The sequence below is a fragment of the Brassica napus genome, chromosome C3, assembly GCF_020379485.1.
Source record: "Brassica napus cultivar Da-Ae chromosome C3, Da-Ae, whole genome shotgun sequence".
Classification (NCBI taxonomy): domain Eukaryota; kingdom Viridiplantae; phylum Streptophyta; class Magnoliopsida; order Brassicales; family Brassicaceae; genus Brassica; species Brassica napus.
This window is the reverse complement of record NC_063446.1, coordinates 24,603,174-24,619,544: the sequence shown is the minus strand read 5'-3', so window position 1 is coordinate 24,619,544 and position 16,371 is coordinate 24,603,174. Positions and strand designations below refer to the sequence as shown.

Below are 16,371 nucleotides of genomic sequence, written 5' to 3'. Positions count from 1 at the left end.
CATAGCCCGCCTGTTGAGCCGCCATCTGGGTCTCCAACAAAGATATACGATCATCTTTGTCCTTCAACTGAGCCGTAAGTACTTCTGGATCAACAAAGGGCGGTGGTGCAGAAGAAGGAGGAACCGACCGGGTGCGACGACCCAAACCGACCAAACGTCCCTTCTTCTTTGGAACCGACTGAATAGAAAATAGCCAAATTTACAAATTTAAACCAAGAAATAAATGAATTGAACTTTAAAAAAAAGAACTTACGGATTCAACGATTTCGTTGATTCGAAACCGGGACAAGTTGGTCGAAGCCGTCGAAGCGTCATCCTTGGTTTGAAGCTGAGACACTTCGTCTACCACCTGAGTTTGGACCAGGTCGACCACGTCCCTCACAAGACCGTCATCAATCTGGCCGGTCTTCTTGTTGGTATACGCCCTCCTCATTAGGGCGAGATCATCAACCGGCTCGCCATCATTTTCTTCCGCCTTGAAAAAAAACATAAATTAAAGAAACATTAGAAATTAGAAGAAATGCACAATAAATTAAAATTCTGAAACTCAAATAATTGAAGAAAAAGCGGTTGAACTTACCATGCGATCTCCCAGAGTGGCAATAGATTGAGCACCCAAGTTATGCTTGTAGATGCCCTTCCCTTTACGGTCGCTCATGCGGTTGGTGGAGTTGGTGGAAGAAGTTTCTTTCGTCTCTTCCTTATCCCAATGCGCACACAACTCCTTCCAGACCGTGTCGTTCATCGACTTTGGGACCTTTTAATAAAAGAAAAAAAAAATAGTTTAATAAATTAAAAAATAGTTTAATAAATTAAAAAATTGTTTAATAAATTAAATCGAACCTTATTGATTTCCCACTTCTTCTTCCACTCGTGGATCTGCTTCCCATAGTTGTCCATAACTTTATGGACGAAGTGGTGATAGATAAAGAGCGTCTCATCGGAATTCCAGTTGAACTCTTGCTGAAAAAAAAACACAATTAGTAGAAAATTTATATTAAAGATTAAAAATATAAGTAAAAAATTAGAATACTTACCGCAAACTGACGTAACCACAGAACCTGCTTGTCGGTAGGGAAGTGAGTGAAAGTCGGATGTCCACTGTCGAGGGCCGAGTACATCATACGGTTGATCCATGTGCTGATCCCGTTCCCGGATCGGTTGAACCTAATAAAAAGAATAAACGGTTAATAATGAATCCAAATTTAAAGAAAAAAAAATGTTTAATTACCATGTTTGACCCTGTCCATGTGGATACGGAGTGAGATACGGAAGATGGTCACGACCGGGCTGTTGAACCAACTCCGCAACACGCATCACTCCCGGAGGACCCGGAGGAACAGGAGCGGATGCAGCAGCGGGAGCGAGAGGAGCAGGAGCGGGTGCAGCAGAGGGAGATGTATGGTTGGAGCTGTGGGGCGAAAGGAAATCCTGAAAATGGCTGGAATCCCGAGACTGGCTCCCCGTACCACCACGACCACGACGCTGTCGAGGCCGGGTCTGATCATAATGAGACCTGTAAATTAAAAAAAAAAAAATTTAATAAATAGAGAAATATATAAATTATTTTTTAAAAAAAAAAAAATCCCAGATAATTTAATCACAAAAAAAGATTTATATATATTAAAAATATTTAATAAATATATTAAAATAGTTCTAATAAACAAAAAATAGTTTTAATAAATAAAAATAGTTTAATAATTACAAAAAAATAGTTTTAATAATATATATATATATATATATTTAAAAAAAAATTTAAATCCCAAATAATAGTTTTTAATCACAAAAAAGTTTTATAGATATTTAAAATGTTTTGTAAAATCCAAAAAATCGAATTTATATACAAATTTTTTTTTGTAAAATCCAAAAAATCGAATTTATATAGAAAAATCGATTTGTAAGCTCATTTATTTACCTCTCATATTGTAGAACGTCTTCGCAGTTGGTGAGCAAATATGTTTGCAAATGACTGCGCTCCTGCTCAGTAAGTCGACGGTCCTTTGGTTTTCCGCTAAGTCGTCCAACGTCTGTGAAAATGTCTGGAACCGTAACATGATATGTTGCCCGTTCGCCTCTATCATCATGCCGAGCAGGTCTTCTGTTTTTGGTCTGAACTTCTGCTGGAAAGTAGTACTCGGCAAAGTTTGAAGTTTCTTCATTGATCATCTGTGCGACTATAGAACCTTCCACCCTACTTAAATTTTTCACCATCTTCTTCAAATGGAACATATACCGCTCATACAGATACATCCATCTATACTGCACAGGACCACCAAGTTTCAATTTTCTTGCCAGGTGAATAACAAGATGCTCCATAACATCAAAAAATGAGGGAGAAAATATCTTCTCAAGGTTGCACTGAATCACGGCTATGTTAGTCTTCAAATTTTCAATACCTTCAAGAGTCACTGATCTCGTGCATAAATCGCGGAAGAAACCACTTATCCCTGCAATTGCTTCATGAACATTTCGTGGTAATAGTTCCTTGAAGGCGAACGGAAGGAGGCGCTGCATCATTACATGACAATCGTGGCTTTTCAAGCCAGTAAACTTTCCTTCCTTTCTGTCGATACAGTTACGCAAATTTGATGCGTAACCGTCTGGAAATTACACATCGTTTGAAATCCAATCAAAGAACGCATCTTTTCCCGCTGCATCAAGTCGGTATATGGGAAAAGGAGCCCTACCATTCTCATCAACATGAAGTTCTGAACGAGCACATATATCGACTAAATCCAGTCTTGACTTCAAATTATCTTTTGTTTTACCTTGAACATTAAGGATCGTGTTCATGAGATTGTCAAAAAAGTTCTTCTCAATATGCATGACATCTAAATTATGCCTTAGCAGATGATCCTCCCAGTATGGCAGATCCCAGAAAATACTTTTTTTGTGCCAGTTATGTAGTTCTCCAACAGCATCTACCGGAAAACGCTCATGTCCACCGACGTCTGGCGTCCTTTCTGCACCAAAATCTCTTAGTTGTATCTTCAAATCTTTCCCACAAATTTCCGGAGGTGGACTGTCAAACACCCTCTTGTTCTTCGTAAACAAATTTCTACTCCTACGATATGGATGATCAGGTGGTAGGAATCTCCTGTGACAGTCAAACCAACACGTTTTCCTTCCGTGTTTTAGTTGGAAAGCATCAGTGTTATCTTGACAATATGGACATGATAGCCTTCCATGCGTTGTCCATCCAGACAACATACCATATGCTGGAAAATCACTTATTGTCCACATTAGTACTGCCCGCATTTGAAAGTTTTCTTTACACGAAACATCGTATGTTTCAGCACCTTGAGCCCATAGTTGTTGCAACTCATATATTAGTGGCTGAAGAAACACATCAAATGATCTCTTAGGATGCTCTGGTCCGGGAACGAGAATCGAGAGAAACAAAAACTCTCGTCGCAAGCACAAGTTTGGGGGTAGGTTGTATGGTGTAAGAATGACGGGCCATAGAGAATACTGTCTTCCACTCTTGCCAAACGGACTGAAACCACAGTACATAATCCAAGGTAGACATTTCTTCTCTCATACGCAAAGTCGGGATACTTTGATTGGAAATGCTTCCACGCTTTTGCATCTGAAGGATGTCTGATCTCACCATCTGTTGAGTGCTCCGCATGCCATCTCATTGGTTGCGCTGTGCGTTCAGACAGATACAACCTCTGTAACCTTTCCGTCAAAGGTAAATACCACATCCTTTTATATGGCACTGGAACTCTTCCACTCGTATCTTTATAACGAGGTTTTCCACAAAATTTGCATGTAACCCGCTGTTCATCCGCCCTCCAATAAATCATGCAGTTGTCGCTGCATACATCTATTACCTGATACGATAAACCAAGACCAGCTACGAGTTTCTGAACCTCGTAGTATGAACCAGGAGCTACATTATCCTCGGGTAGAATACCTTTTACAAAATCAGCAATCGCATCCACACAGTCTTCAACCAAATTATAATCTGTTTTAATGCCCATCAATCTTGTAGCAGATGATAAAGCTGAATGACCATCTCTGCAACCTTCGTACAATGGTTGCTTTCCAGCATCCAACATATCATAAAATCTCCTAGCTTCTGCATTGGGTAAATCTTCCCCTCTAAAATGATCATTTACCATCTGCTCAGTACCTACACCATAATCTACATCCGTTCTAATTGGTTCTTCTAATCTAACCGCTGGCTGAGGTTCGCTAGTACTACCATGTTCATAATCAGTTTCCCCATGATGATACCAAATTTTGTAACTTCGTGTAAACCCACTCAAATATAGATGAGTCCAAACATCCCACTCTTTAATAACCTTTCTATTTTTACAATTAGAGCAAGGACATCTTAACATACCTGTTTTTTCTTCCGGTTGTCGGTGAACTAACCCCATGAATTCGGTTATACCTCGCTGGTATTCTTCCGTAAGCAATCTCGTGTTCGGATCCAAATGAGGTCGATCGATCCAAGAACGAAAATAATTTGAAGAAGACATATTTTTATGAATCAAATTCGTGTGTAAATAGAGTAAGAGGGAGGATGAAGATATGGAGTGAATGAAGAGGAAGAGGAGTGCTTGTATTTATAGTTTAAATCATGCCGACAGACCGAGGAAATTCCGACGGAATTCCGACGGAAAAGGCTAGTTCGTCGGAATTTCCTCGGAATTTTGTAAAATCTCCCAACGGCTCTCCAACGGCTATAATATTTCTTCGGAATTCATCGGTTTTTTCCGAGGAACCCATTTTTCCTCGGAATTTCCTCGGAATATTCCGACGGATTGATATTTCCTCGGAATTCCGTCGGTATATTCCGAGGAAATTCCGAGGAAACCCAATTTTGTGTTCCCTCGGAATTTACTCGGAAATTCCTCGGAATATTCCGAGGATTTCATTTTCCGTCGGAATGTCCGTCAGAATAACGCTGTTTTCTTGTAGTGTTGGTGTGATTTGTAAAGGCGATAACTTTGTCACCAAAGGTTCCTGTCTACTGGACTAATCGAGCTCTTTGCCACATGAAGCGAAAGTATGCATGGTTAATTTATGCATGCGTAGATTGTTTATTCTTCATCTTGTTGTTTATGTTTGCCTTGTTTGTTGCATGATGGTGGCTTGCATCAAATTCAAGGATTGGACTAGGGTTGAAGAGGATTGTCGCAAAGCTGTTCAGCTTGACCACAACTCAGTCAAGGTTTAATTCTTATGGCTGTATCTATATGTGAAACCAACCAACTTTTATTTGCTTTTGGTCTTTTTCTATTCTTGGCATTGTTTGATCCTTTCTCATACTTCATATGGAGGTTTTACACTTGTGTTCTGTGGCAGGCCCACTACATGCTAGGACTTGCATTATTGCAGAGGAAAGATTATGCTGATGGAGTTAAAGCATTGCAAAAAGGTAATTGGGTCCTGTCTTTATCTTTACAATGTATTCGTTGACTTCATTTTCTTACACCATAACCTTGAGACCTAAGTAGTGTAGAGGGATCGCTTGAGTATCCTTTTTTTTTTTTTTTTGAAAGTTGTATTCGGTGGATACTTTTTTTTGATCAAGATGGATGGGTTAAGTTGTTGATATCATCAACTACCAGTCTTCTACAGAATAATAGTTTTGATACCTTCATGTGGCTACGTTTCGTATAGGCTTTAGATCTTGGAAGAGGCACAAATCCAACAGGATACATGGTAGAAGAAATATGGGAAGAGCTTGCTAAAGCAAAATACATGGAGTGGGAATTGGCTTCTGCTAGGCGCTCTTGGGAATTGAATAGTTTGAAGTAGGTTCTGTCTCTTTCCCTCTTCTCTTAATCCTCCGCAAAACATATTACCTAGAACTATGCTTCACTGTGTCTTTATGGAACTGTTCATTTTCACCTCAGGGAAACATGTGACGCTGCCCTTAATCAACAACGTGCTCTAGACATGTCTCGAACAAAAGAGTCGTCAGAAGAAGCCTATTCTTCCCATACTGAGCGATTGAAAGCTCTTAATCAAGTGTTTGAGAAAGCTGCAAAAGATGATAAACCAACCGAGGTGCATTAACGTTTCTTCAAAAGCTTTTTGTAACAGCCCTTCTTCGGTTCAAATCTAATGTTAAAACCATTCTGTTTGTTTTTTTTTTCAGGTGCCAGATTACTTGTGTTGCAATATTACTCTTGAGATATTCAGGGATCCTGTGATATCTCCAAGTGGGGTTACATATGAAAGAGCAGCTATCCGTGAACATATTAACAAGGTTAGCATTGATCACTCTCTCTATATTTTTTTCTTTTAAATATTTTTTTGTTAAGGCTTGGTCATTTAAATCTTCTTGCTAGGTGGGGAAGTTTGATCGTATAACGCGTGAGAAACTGGACCCATCAAAACTGGTTCCAAATCTGGCTATCAAAGAGGCAGTGGCATCTTATCTAGAGAAACACGTCTGGGTTTACAAAGTGGATTCCTGATTCAAATGAGGGCTTAACATACACACAATGAAGCGGAAAAGAGATTGAGTTTAACTAGTCAGTGAATGAACAAAGCAGACCAGTGCGTTTATTTAGTTTCGTGTGTGTTTGGTTCTACTTGCCACTGTATTCTGTTTAGTTCTAACACACACACAAAGACTTCAGTCTCATACTCGTGGGAGAAAAAGGTGATTAAGTTTATTAATTAATTCAAAGAAATCAATAATTCGACCAGTTGTAATCTTATTTCTTTCCCAGCCAACAAGTATGGATTTAGCTCCACAAATTTATGGTTACAAATAAGGTACAGCTTAAAAAAGAAACTTTGAATTCATGCAAAAAAAATCCAAAGGCATAAACTTTCACTTAAGCCATTTAAATTTATAATTTCAAAATTTATATATTTAATTTTGGTTAACTTACTTATTTTAGATACACAAAAAATTCATGATTAAATTTAAAATGGATAGTTTATGACAGACAATTAAATGTTAGAATAGCTCCCGAAAAATGTAGAATTTTTTGAGTGTGTTGTATAAGTTACCATACTTTGTACTCCTCTTGTTTCATATTGAGTGTCACTTTAGATTTGTGCATACATATTAAGAAAATATTTAATTTTGCATATTTTCTATATAAAATCATCATTACTCATACACCTAACCATATTTCAACCAATAAAAAAATAAACTGAAAAATAAAATCAATAAATTATGCATTGATATCAATGCTGAAATGACACTTATTTTCCAACGAAAAATTTTCTCTAAAAAACACTTAATATAAAAGAGAAGGAGTATGGGTTTTTTTATACTGACTCTATAGTTAAACCATTAGACTAAAAGAGTTTCCACAATTGCTTGTTCTCAGGCAACTTAATTAAATGAAGGATGGGAACATTGCATTTCAAAGTAGTGAATGGGACCTCTAAAATTTTGCCTAATAACAAGGCGGATATCTTGGGGTGGGGGGAACTTTAATACAAAGAAAGCTATTTTCCTTGTATATATGATTCCATTGGGGGCACGCAAAAGTGTAAACCGACCATTGTGGACTATTATGCTTCGTCGGCTTTTGTCCGTAGAAAAAAAATCTATTTTTATGGTAAAAATGACTTCTTGTGGATAAGAAGTTGGAAGAATCAAATTCTTTCTTTACTTTGCTTTTCTTGTGAAAGTTGGGTGAAGAAACAAACACCGAAGAGTGTGGTTTTTAGGACGATTCCATATTCTATCTTCTGTCTATAAATATTCCCATTTTTCTCCATCTTTCCCGATCTATCAACCCGTAATTATTACCAATCACGAGTAGTGTCAACTCCGTGATTTAATCCTAACTTCCAAGCAATCTAACAAACGAAGCACATGTGATTTTTATCATTACTTTAGAAGTCTTATCTTGCCGTGTATGGCAAACAAATCAAACCTTTTAAAGTACATTCACAAGTATTTCTCATATAATTCAGAATAATATTACAAAATCGTCTTCTCTATAATATAAAGAGAATTCGGCCAAAAAAAACCTCAACTTTGCACGAATTGCCAAAAGAAACATGAACTTTTGGGCTGACCAAAAAAACACCAAACTTTCATTGACTTTAGAATTAAGTAGCAATATTTTCGCTGACTTGCCAATTTAGCATGCCGTCAACAATAAACGACGTCGTTTTCAAATGACATGAAACGACGTCGTTTTACATGATTTGAAATTAAAAATATGTAGCCTCCTGGATTCGAACCCAGGTTGGTTGGTCGGTCAAATGGCAAGGTATTTTACCACTGGGCTACTGGCACTTTCAATGTACTTACTAACATGTTTACTTTTATTTGGTACATATTAAATATAAAAAATTCTCTAAAAACTTAATAAGATCTTTAAAATTCCAAAAAAAATTAAAAAAATAAAGAATATTTTTATAAAATTAATTTAGAAATTAAAATTTAAAATAAATTTTATTTTTCTTTTTAAAAAATAAAAATCTTTTTTATAAAATTAATTTGAAATTAAAATAGAAAATAAAATTTTATTTTTTCTTTTCAATTCGTGAAAAGTTCGTGTTTTTTTGAAAAGAAAAAATAAAATTTTATTTTCTATTTTAATTTCAAAATTAATTTTATAAAAAAATTCTATTTTAATTTCAAAATTAATTTTATAAAAAATTTCTTTAGTTTTTCAATTTTTTGGAATTTTAAAGATCTTTTTAAGTTTTTAGAAAATTTTGGAAGAGTTTTTATTTTTTTAAAAGAAAAATAAAATTTTATTTTTAATTTTAATTTGTAAATTAATTTTATAAAAATCTTTTTTATTTTTAAAATTTTTTTTGGAATTTTAAAGATTTTATTAAGTTTTTAGAGAATTTTTTATATTTAATATGTACCAAATAAAAGTAAACATGTTAGTAAATACATTGAAAGTGTCAGTAGCCCAGTTGTAAAATACCTTGCCATTTGACCAACCAACCTGGGTTCGAATCCATGGGTCTACATATTTTTAATTTCAAATCATGTAAAACGAAAACGACGTCGTTTCACCTATCGCCAACAATAAACGACGTCAAATATTTCTGTTAAATTTGTTGACGGCGTGCTAAATTGGCAAGTCAGCGAAAATATTGTTAATTAATTTTAAAGTCAATGAAAGTTTGGTGTTTTTTTGGTCAGCCCAAAAGTTTATGTTTTTTTTGGCAATTCGTGCAAAGTTGAGGAGTTTTTTGGCCGAATTCTCATAATATAAACTATATTTCTTGTGTAAACTATAGTGAAATGTAACTTATTTATAAATAGTTTTGAAAATGACAGTATTTTCTTATAAAGAGTGACATATGGCAAGACAGGATCACACATAACATCAAAGACGTTTCTAGCATAGAAAAATGAAATATTGGCTTATGTCTTCTAAAATTTAAGAAATAATTCACATTGATATAAGTCTATTGGTAAAAAAATTATAAAATTTCTTATTAAATTACCTATAACTCCCAAAATTACCTATAACATTACATCATAAATAATAAAACTTATAATAAGCTCTTTTTCCACAGAGAGTGGAATAAGATTGATTTGTTTTGTAGTTCCGTGTGATGTGAAGAACACGACATGACAGCCTTTCTAATATATTTTAATTATTTTGTATTCATACCAAAGCTAGACAGTTTACTTGCTGACCAAGGCATTCACTGCTTAATAAAAGCCAACATTAATCGAAACATTTACCTTCCAAGACACATTATGAGTTATCAATTACACATAAAGACACATTGGGTCAAGAGAGCACTTTCTTATGCTCATTTGTCTGAATTGCCCTTCAACTAGAGAGAAGGTGTCGGTAACATTTGTCAAAATTCTTTTCAATATTCTCTATAATTAATTCCATTCAACTTTCACCTTTTGGTTTCATATTTCTTAATTCCCTAAACTCAATCTTGCCTCAATCTATCGTCATCTTCATCTCTCATCTTTCGTATCCTTCTAAAGCTTCTTCTTCTTCACAAAATTTGTAGATTTTTTTATAATTCTAAATCACTAATTTCTGTTTGTCGCTTTATCTTTCACTACTTACTGTTTTAAATCTGGAAATCATGGAAACCTCAGATTGAGGCTAAGGAAAATCTATTATGAAATCTCAGATTGGGAAATTCCAGATCTTTACCGAATATATCCAAGGTTTGCTTTTAACTGAACTATGAGAATTTCATATACATATTTTTTTCCCTCTTTCATACTTGTTTCTAATTGATATACAAGAAGATAAGAAATAGATAAAAATTTGATTTTCTTCTTAAGCATACATAGAAGCCTATGTCTCTCCTGCAACATTTGATTCACATGTCGCCCATGCTTTTCATGTCCAACAATTTCCTTGTCCACAAATGGGCTATCCATAAAGCTGTCGTCCATGAATTTCATGTCCACCAAGCTCGTATCCATCCATATCCTCCCCATCGTTCTCTTACCCACCAATCTCATATCTGCATCTCTCTTGTATATCAATTTTTGGATATGACTTAACTATGTGTGTGAGGTAACTATTATCTAAACGGTGGTATATTTTGAGTTAAGTGTGACTTCTCCCTGTTTGTAAGCAAATAAGGGTTTGGAAGATAGTCTCTTGTTGTTGCATCTGTTGCTAATGTTGTTCAGACATGAACTATGGAGTTCACTTCCAAGGTATTACTTTTATTACTCTGTTCTTTCATGTGCTTGATTGGCCTATGTTGTATCCATTAACTATTGAAACCAATGTTACATTTGAAGTTAAGTTGGTAGCTTCCATGTTTGGTATCTAATTGGCACTATACAAAAGTCTGGGACAGTTCACAATATTCAATATGCTGCTCAACTCCACAGATCTGTCTCCCACAATCTTCCTGTCCACGCCTTTGTCGAAGGCATCCACGTACACACATCCCCTGTCCACAACTCGTCTATCTCCAACTTCGCAGTCCACACCTCTCTTATCCACACACACACCTAGACTAGGAAAAACTTCATCAATATATGTTTTGTTGTATCAAGAACTACTTCATCAGTGTTAAATTGTTTTGAGCATGTTGTCCTAAATGATTATTTGTTGTTTTTCTCTTTTAAAGGAACTAATCAGTGTGTCTTTCTTTTCAATGTTATTGTTTTAAATGGTTAGTTGTTTTAGTAGATCATGGTCATTATCTATATGAACCAACATACACTTCCACATACACACCATCCATAACTAGCACCATCCATAACTCATTCTTTCAAATTGCACATACACTTCCACATACGCACCATCCATAACTAACACCGTCCATCACTCATTCTTTCGAATTGCACCGTCACAATACATTCTTTCAAATTGCAGTGTCCACAATATATTGTCCACGATAGTGTGTCCACTTAAATTTATTATATATGAAAGAAAAGTTTGATCATCTTTTTATGAAAATGATGAACTTATAATCCACTAAAACCATCCACAAGACTTCGTCCATGAAATCTAGTCTACGAAACTCTTGTAAGATTAAAAACCTCGTCCACGAAAATTTGTCCATGAAGCCTCGTCCACACGTTCACATATCTTCCATCCACGACTGCACCATCCAACATAAAACCCATTAGCTGTATCCAATATACCTTTACATTTATTACAACTGAACTGTAATATAGTTACAAAGAAAGAAACAAGACTTCTAAAAAGCTAACACTATCTTTACAATAACCAAGGGTAGTTCTGGACAATAAAGGACAGCTGGCGGGATAAAGTGGAAGGAATGTGTGCCAAATTCACATTGTGTCTTCCACCGAGAAACAAACACACAATGTGTCTTCTTGTGTAACTGTCTCTTATTTTATTGGAACATCAAACAAAGAACTATTCACACAGGTTTCTACTTACAACCTCATCATATACGAAACCCATATAATATTATTCAGATCCTAAAGATATGAAATAATTTACAAAAATTATGAAAGCCAAATAAAAAAACAAAAGAGCATATATAGATTTAGATAATTTACATTGCTGATTTTAGGGCATTATCTCAGGCTGTGTGAGTAAGATTCATAGCTTTCCTCAGCCTATCCAAGATCCCATTTGCTTTCCTCTGTGCCCTAGACGTTCCTTCACGCGCAAGCCTTGTTATCGTTCCATGACTACTCTCCTCTTCTCTGATCTCCTTCCACATTGTCCTGTCACTGAAACATATAGTATGCAGTATCACAATCGCGTTCTCTTTGTTTCTCTTGCACTCACTCTCTCTGGTTATCTCCAGCAACCAAGACACCCCACCGAGCTCGCCAAGCTCCTCCACAGCCTTCCAGTGAGTAACAAGCATTGCTAATAAAGCTAAAAGCTCATCCACATACAACCCTTCAGAGATTTTCTTACCTAAAACCCTAACAGCTCCGTCCTTCACAGCTCTGCTCCTGTTCTCGTGTGCAATACAGAGAGTGAAGATCGCTGCGGCTGCGTCTTTGATAGCTAATGGATTCCCTTCTTCTAAAAGATCGATAAGCGGTTTCAAGATTCCAGATTTCCCTATGAGCGCTTTGTTCGAATCGAGAGCAGAGAGAGTGAAGATCGCTGCAGCTGCATTGCTTCTCGTGGCTACGGTTCCACGCGTTAACGCATCGATCAGGAGAGGAATCACGTTAGGGTTTTCGCAGACGAGCTTCTTGTTGCTGTCATCGTGTATGGATATGTTCAGCAACGTTGTGATCACATCTTCTTCAAGATCCTCATCTCGGTTCAACAGCAACGGACTCACTAAACGGGTGATTCCTTCAGAAGATTCACCGAACAGAGCTCGAAACTCGGTTCCTTTCTTGGTCAAAAGTCTTAACTCCTTTGCAGCTGATCTTTGATCTTGAATATTTGAAGAAGAGACTTTACAGAGTAGAGAATTGAAAACCTCACGATCTGATCTAGTGACAGCTTTCTTGGACTCGTATAGATTCGTAGTCTCTAACCCAACCGTCTTACACCATTTAGAGATCATATCGCGGATTAAGACATTGGGAGTTAAAGCAGTGTGAGGCAGAACTTGTTCTGTCTTGGGACATGTTCTGTTGCCTGAACTCAACCATCTCTGGATGAATAACTTGTCGTATGTCTACAAAAAAATGTAAACTTTCAATTCATATAATCATTTATATTCAATTTCTATACATATTATAAATACTCTAAAAATCGGTCTAATCGGCGCCTAGGTAAATCGGACCAAAATGAATAATGAAACGATTTATTTTATTTTGTTGCTAAATAATGAAACGATTTTTCTCTAGAGATTTTTTTTAATAGATATAAAACAACTATATAAAGGTAAATCGAACCTAAATGAATAATGTAACGATTTTTCTGTAGAATTTTTTTAAAAAAAAGAATCGATATAAAACAACTATATAAAGCAACTAACTAGTTCCTAGCGATTTTTAAACATATTGTCAAACAAATTAGTGACTTTGAGATTCTTTTTTTTTTAAAGAATGACTTTGAGATTCATGAGACCTTAAACGACGTCGGATCAGATAAACAGTTTTCAAGCCAATCAAAATCCAGAATGTGACGTCACTGACCTGACCAGAAGCCAAGACGACAGGATCACGCATGAGCTCGTTGGAGAGAGGACAACGAAACTCGTCAGGAAAAGACACCGCCGTCTCGAGCATCTCTAAAGAAGAAGATTTCTCCATCTTCCTCATCGCCGTCGCTTGTCTAAACGCAGACAGAGTCTCCTGTAACTGATCGATTCTCTGAACGCTCAAACCATCCTCTTCCTCGATGTTACTCAGAAGTTTCTTCATCTCGAGCTTCAGTTCTTTAGCTTTAGCAATCGCCGTCGGATCCGAATCGAAAAATCCGGTCTTTGCCATCTCCGTCGGATCCACCGCCGGTTCTCACCAAACCCTTCTCGAGGATTATGTTGCCGAATCTTTTGAATTAATATCTCTCATTAAATCTTTTTTTTATTGGTCTCTTCTCTTCTCTTCTCTGTGACAAGAGAGAGTAATAATAATAAATATGAGGAGAGAGGGGGAAGAAGCAAGTGTAGCGCCGCTATGGCCACCGAAATAGCCACGTCATTATTCAGTTGTAATTATTAATAATTATTCTATCCAGTTTAAAACTAAATAGTAGGTGTATTTATAAATTAAGTGTTGTTTTATGATTTTAAATGCAGTTTTTTCTATTCATTTATATCTTTTAATTCTAACCGAATTAATAAATACAAAAATAGTTTTAAATTCTAATAATTAAATAAATCTATACTATTAAAAAGGAAATAATTTTAAAAAAATCTAATTAAACAAGATTGTTGGACCAATTAATTATTTTGTGGTTTTACCTTATATTACTCTAACTATATAAATACTTTACATAATTTTCTCTAATTTAAATGAACTCATTTATTATTCTTCCATAATCTATTATATAATTACTCTAATAATAAATCTCCATGAAAATATGACAGATTATTCAAACATGTTTACCCATGACGTGATCATTACCACGTATAGTTTCATTAAGAGTATAAAATTTTCAATGGTTTGGTTATTTTTAATATAGGTTGTAATGGAGAATCTTATGGTGTATAACAAATTTTTTTTTTCATTTTTACGTGAATTGAGATGGAGAATCCTCTGGTTTAGTTATGTTTAATATAAGTTGCAATGGAGAATCTTCTAGAATATAAAATTTTCAATAGTTTAGTTATGTTTAATTAATTACATGCAATCAATTATTAAGATTTGATTTTACATTCTTTTTTGTCATCTATCTTACATTCTTACATATGAACTAAATTATTAATCTTATCATAAAAAAATATCAAATGGGTCTAAACGGATTGGAGATTTAAATGGAATTAGTAAAAAAAACTGGTTTAAATAAAACATGTTTATTTACTTTACAAATTCTAACAATGCATATGATACGTTTTATTGAATTTTCACAAATGTAAAATATATTGCTCTTTAAATCGAATAGTTTAGGTTGTTTGGAAAAAAATATAGGATAAATAATTAACTATTAATTATTTGAATAAAAATATTCGAGTCATTAATTTTTTTTTTGCATACTTTTTGGTTTATAAATAGTATTTTTAAGATATTTTGATTATTTAGAAATTAAATATAATTAATATTTGTAGGTATATAATTTGTATTTTAAAAATTGAAGTACTCATTTGGTTCTCAGTTTGGTTTTTATTCTTCGGTTCCAAAAATGTAAGATATGCTCAGTTATTTATTAAATTCAGCTTAATTTTGTTTGTTTTTTCAGTTTGATACGGTTTATGGCACCCGAGTAAATTTATCCAAACCTATACATTATCTTATATAGAAATTATATAAAAAATATTTAATTTCAAAAATAAATCCGCATTTTCTAAGCGCGGGTCAAAATCTAGTTAATTTATTAATTTGGATGAAAAATGTTGAACAATTTTAAATTTGAAACTGGAAGGATATAAATGTAGATGAGTTTAAAATTTGTAATAATAATGAAGCACGTATGACCTACTTCGCGAAGGTGTCAAACTGCAGCCGACACGAATAGTCTCTCGTGAACTCATAGAATTATTACACACGTTATTTGTATTTCTAAACTTCTAATCAAACAGCTGTTTTGATTATTTATTCGACAGAACAGAAGTATCAAGCCATGTCGTTAAGAAGACCTAACGTGGAGATCATGAATCAAAATTATGATTATTTACATGATTAATTATGTGAGGATTCGGATGTTTATTCTCATTCATTCAAAATTTTAGAGAGCTATTAAAGGTGTGGAGGTTTAATGGTATATAAAGAGTAAAAGAGATCGATTCTTAATTTTGTACATTGGAATCGGATTTCTTTTGACACTAAAGATTATTCTTTAAATTCTAATATCTAAAACTAACTTTGTAGAGGTTCAAACTTTAATCACTACGATCAGTCAAAAAAAAAAACTTTAATCACTACGTTCTATATATTTGTAATCACGAGAAGTGATTGAAAGTAGGTTAAATATTTCTTAGTCAGAAGTGGATCAAGGAAATAGTAGTCAACAAAGATAATAAGCAATTGAAAAGATTTCCATATCGTCTCTTTTATGGAGAAGCTTAATCTTGTAAGAATGTTCAAGTTAACTTTAGTCTCTCATTATATAGTAATCATCGTGAATTGGTTTTAACCCGCAATATTTTAGAACATACAAAGATGGGAGTGTAAACTGTGTCATCAACGTAGAATTAATGTACTGAGAAATAGAGTGGACAGACCGTAAAGGCGGCTAAGACGTTTTGGAGGATGTCGATGAGACGAAGAGTTTAGCATTTGGGAGTACGCAGAGTCAAGTAGTGAGACCCATCCAACATGGCAACAAGGGAACAGCTGTGTTTCCGCGTGGATTCTATATTGTACTCTTTCATATCTCTTCACTCTATTACTTATTTGACATTCGTACCCCTGCGGTC

General features: G+C 34.8%; 2 protein-coding genes and 1 long non-coding RNA gene across 4 annotated transcripts; 2 read left to right on the top strand and 1 right to left on the bottom strand.

Moving 5' to 3' along the window:
• The first annotated feature begins 4,787 nt into the window (after nt 1-4,787).
• LOC106385990 (E3 ubiquitin-protein ligase CHIP-like) lies at nt 4,788-7,921 on the top strand. The gene is made up of 4 exons (XM_048750154.1): nt 4,788-5,771; nt 5,874-6,027; nt 6,119-6,229; nt 6,312-7,921. Exons 1-4 carry the CDS (start codon nt 5,677-5,679, stop codon nt 6,438-6,440), a joined length of 489 nt encoding a protein of 162 aa, XP_048606111.1. The 5' UTR covers nt 4,788-5,676; the 3' UTR covers nt 6,441-7,921.
• A 1,730-nt stretch (nt 7,922-9,651) lies between these two features.
• Nucleotides 9,652-10,761, top strand: LOC125583359. Its single transcript, XR_007320389.1, has 2 exons — nt 9,652-10,606; nt 10,694-10,761. It is a non-coding gene; the product is annotated as an uncharacterized LOC125583359 (long non-coding RNA).
• A 188-nt stretch (nt 10,762-10,949) lies between these two features.
• Nucleotides 10,950-13,941, bottom strand: LOC106388905 (U-box domain-containing protein 9-like). 2 transcript variants are annotated; one of them, XM_048750153.1, is made up of 3 exons: nt 13,490-13,925; nt 11,933-13,026; nt 10,950-11,505 (listed from the first exon to the last, which is right to left on the bottom strand). In XM_048750153.1, exons 1-2 carry the CDS (start codon nt 13,784-13,786, stop codon nt 11,956-11,958), a joined length of 1,368 nt encoding a protein of 455 aa, XP_048606110.1. In that variant the 5' UTR covers nt 13,787-13,925; the 3' UTR covers nt 10,950-11,505; nt 11,933-11,955. The 2 variants fall into 2 exon arrangements, with proteins under 2 accessions (XP_048606110.1, XP_048606109.1); XM_048750152.1 differs by lacking the exon at nt 10,950-11,505 and having other exon boundaries at nt 11,823-13,026; nt 13,490-13,941.
• Between the last annotated feature and the right edge of the window lie 2,430 nt (nt 13,942-16,371).

What these genes read in the sequence shown, in the direction of transcription:
- LOC106388905 (XM_048750152.1), bottom strand. Translation starts at nt 13,786, where the DNA reads ATGGCAAAGACCGGATTTTTCGATTCGGATCCGACGGCGATTGCTAAA. An exon ending in TCGTCTTGGCTTCTGGTCAG is followed by an intron (nt 13,027 to 13,489) that starts GTCAGTGACGTC and finishes ATTTTTTTGTAG; the next exon opens with ACATACGACAAGTTATTCAT.
- LOC106385990 (XM_048750154.1), top strand. Translation starts at nt 5,677, where the DNA reads ATGGTAGAAGAAATATGGGAAGAGCTTGCTAAAGCAAAATACATGGAG. An exon ending in TGGGAATTGAATAGTTTGAA is followed by an intron (nt 5,772 to 5,873) that starts GTAGGTTCTGTC and finishes TTTTCACCTCAG; the next exon opens with GGAAACATGTGACGCTGCCC. An exon ending in TCCGTGAACATATTAACAAG is followed by an intron (nt 6,230 to 6,311) that starts GTTAGCATTGAT and finishes TCTTCTTGCTAG; the next exon opens with GTGGGGAAGTTTGATCGTAT.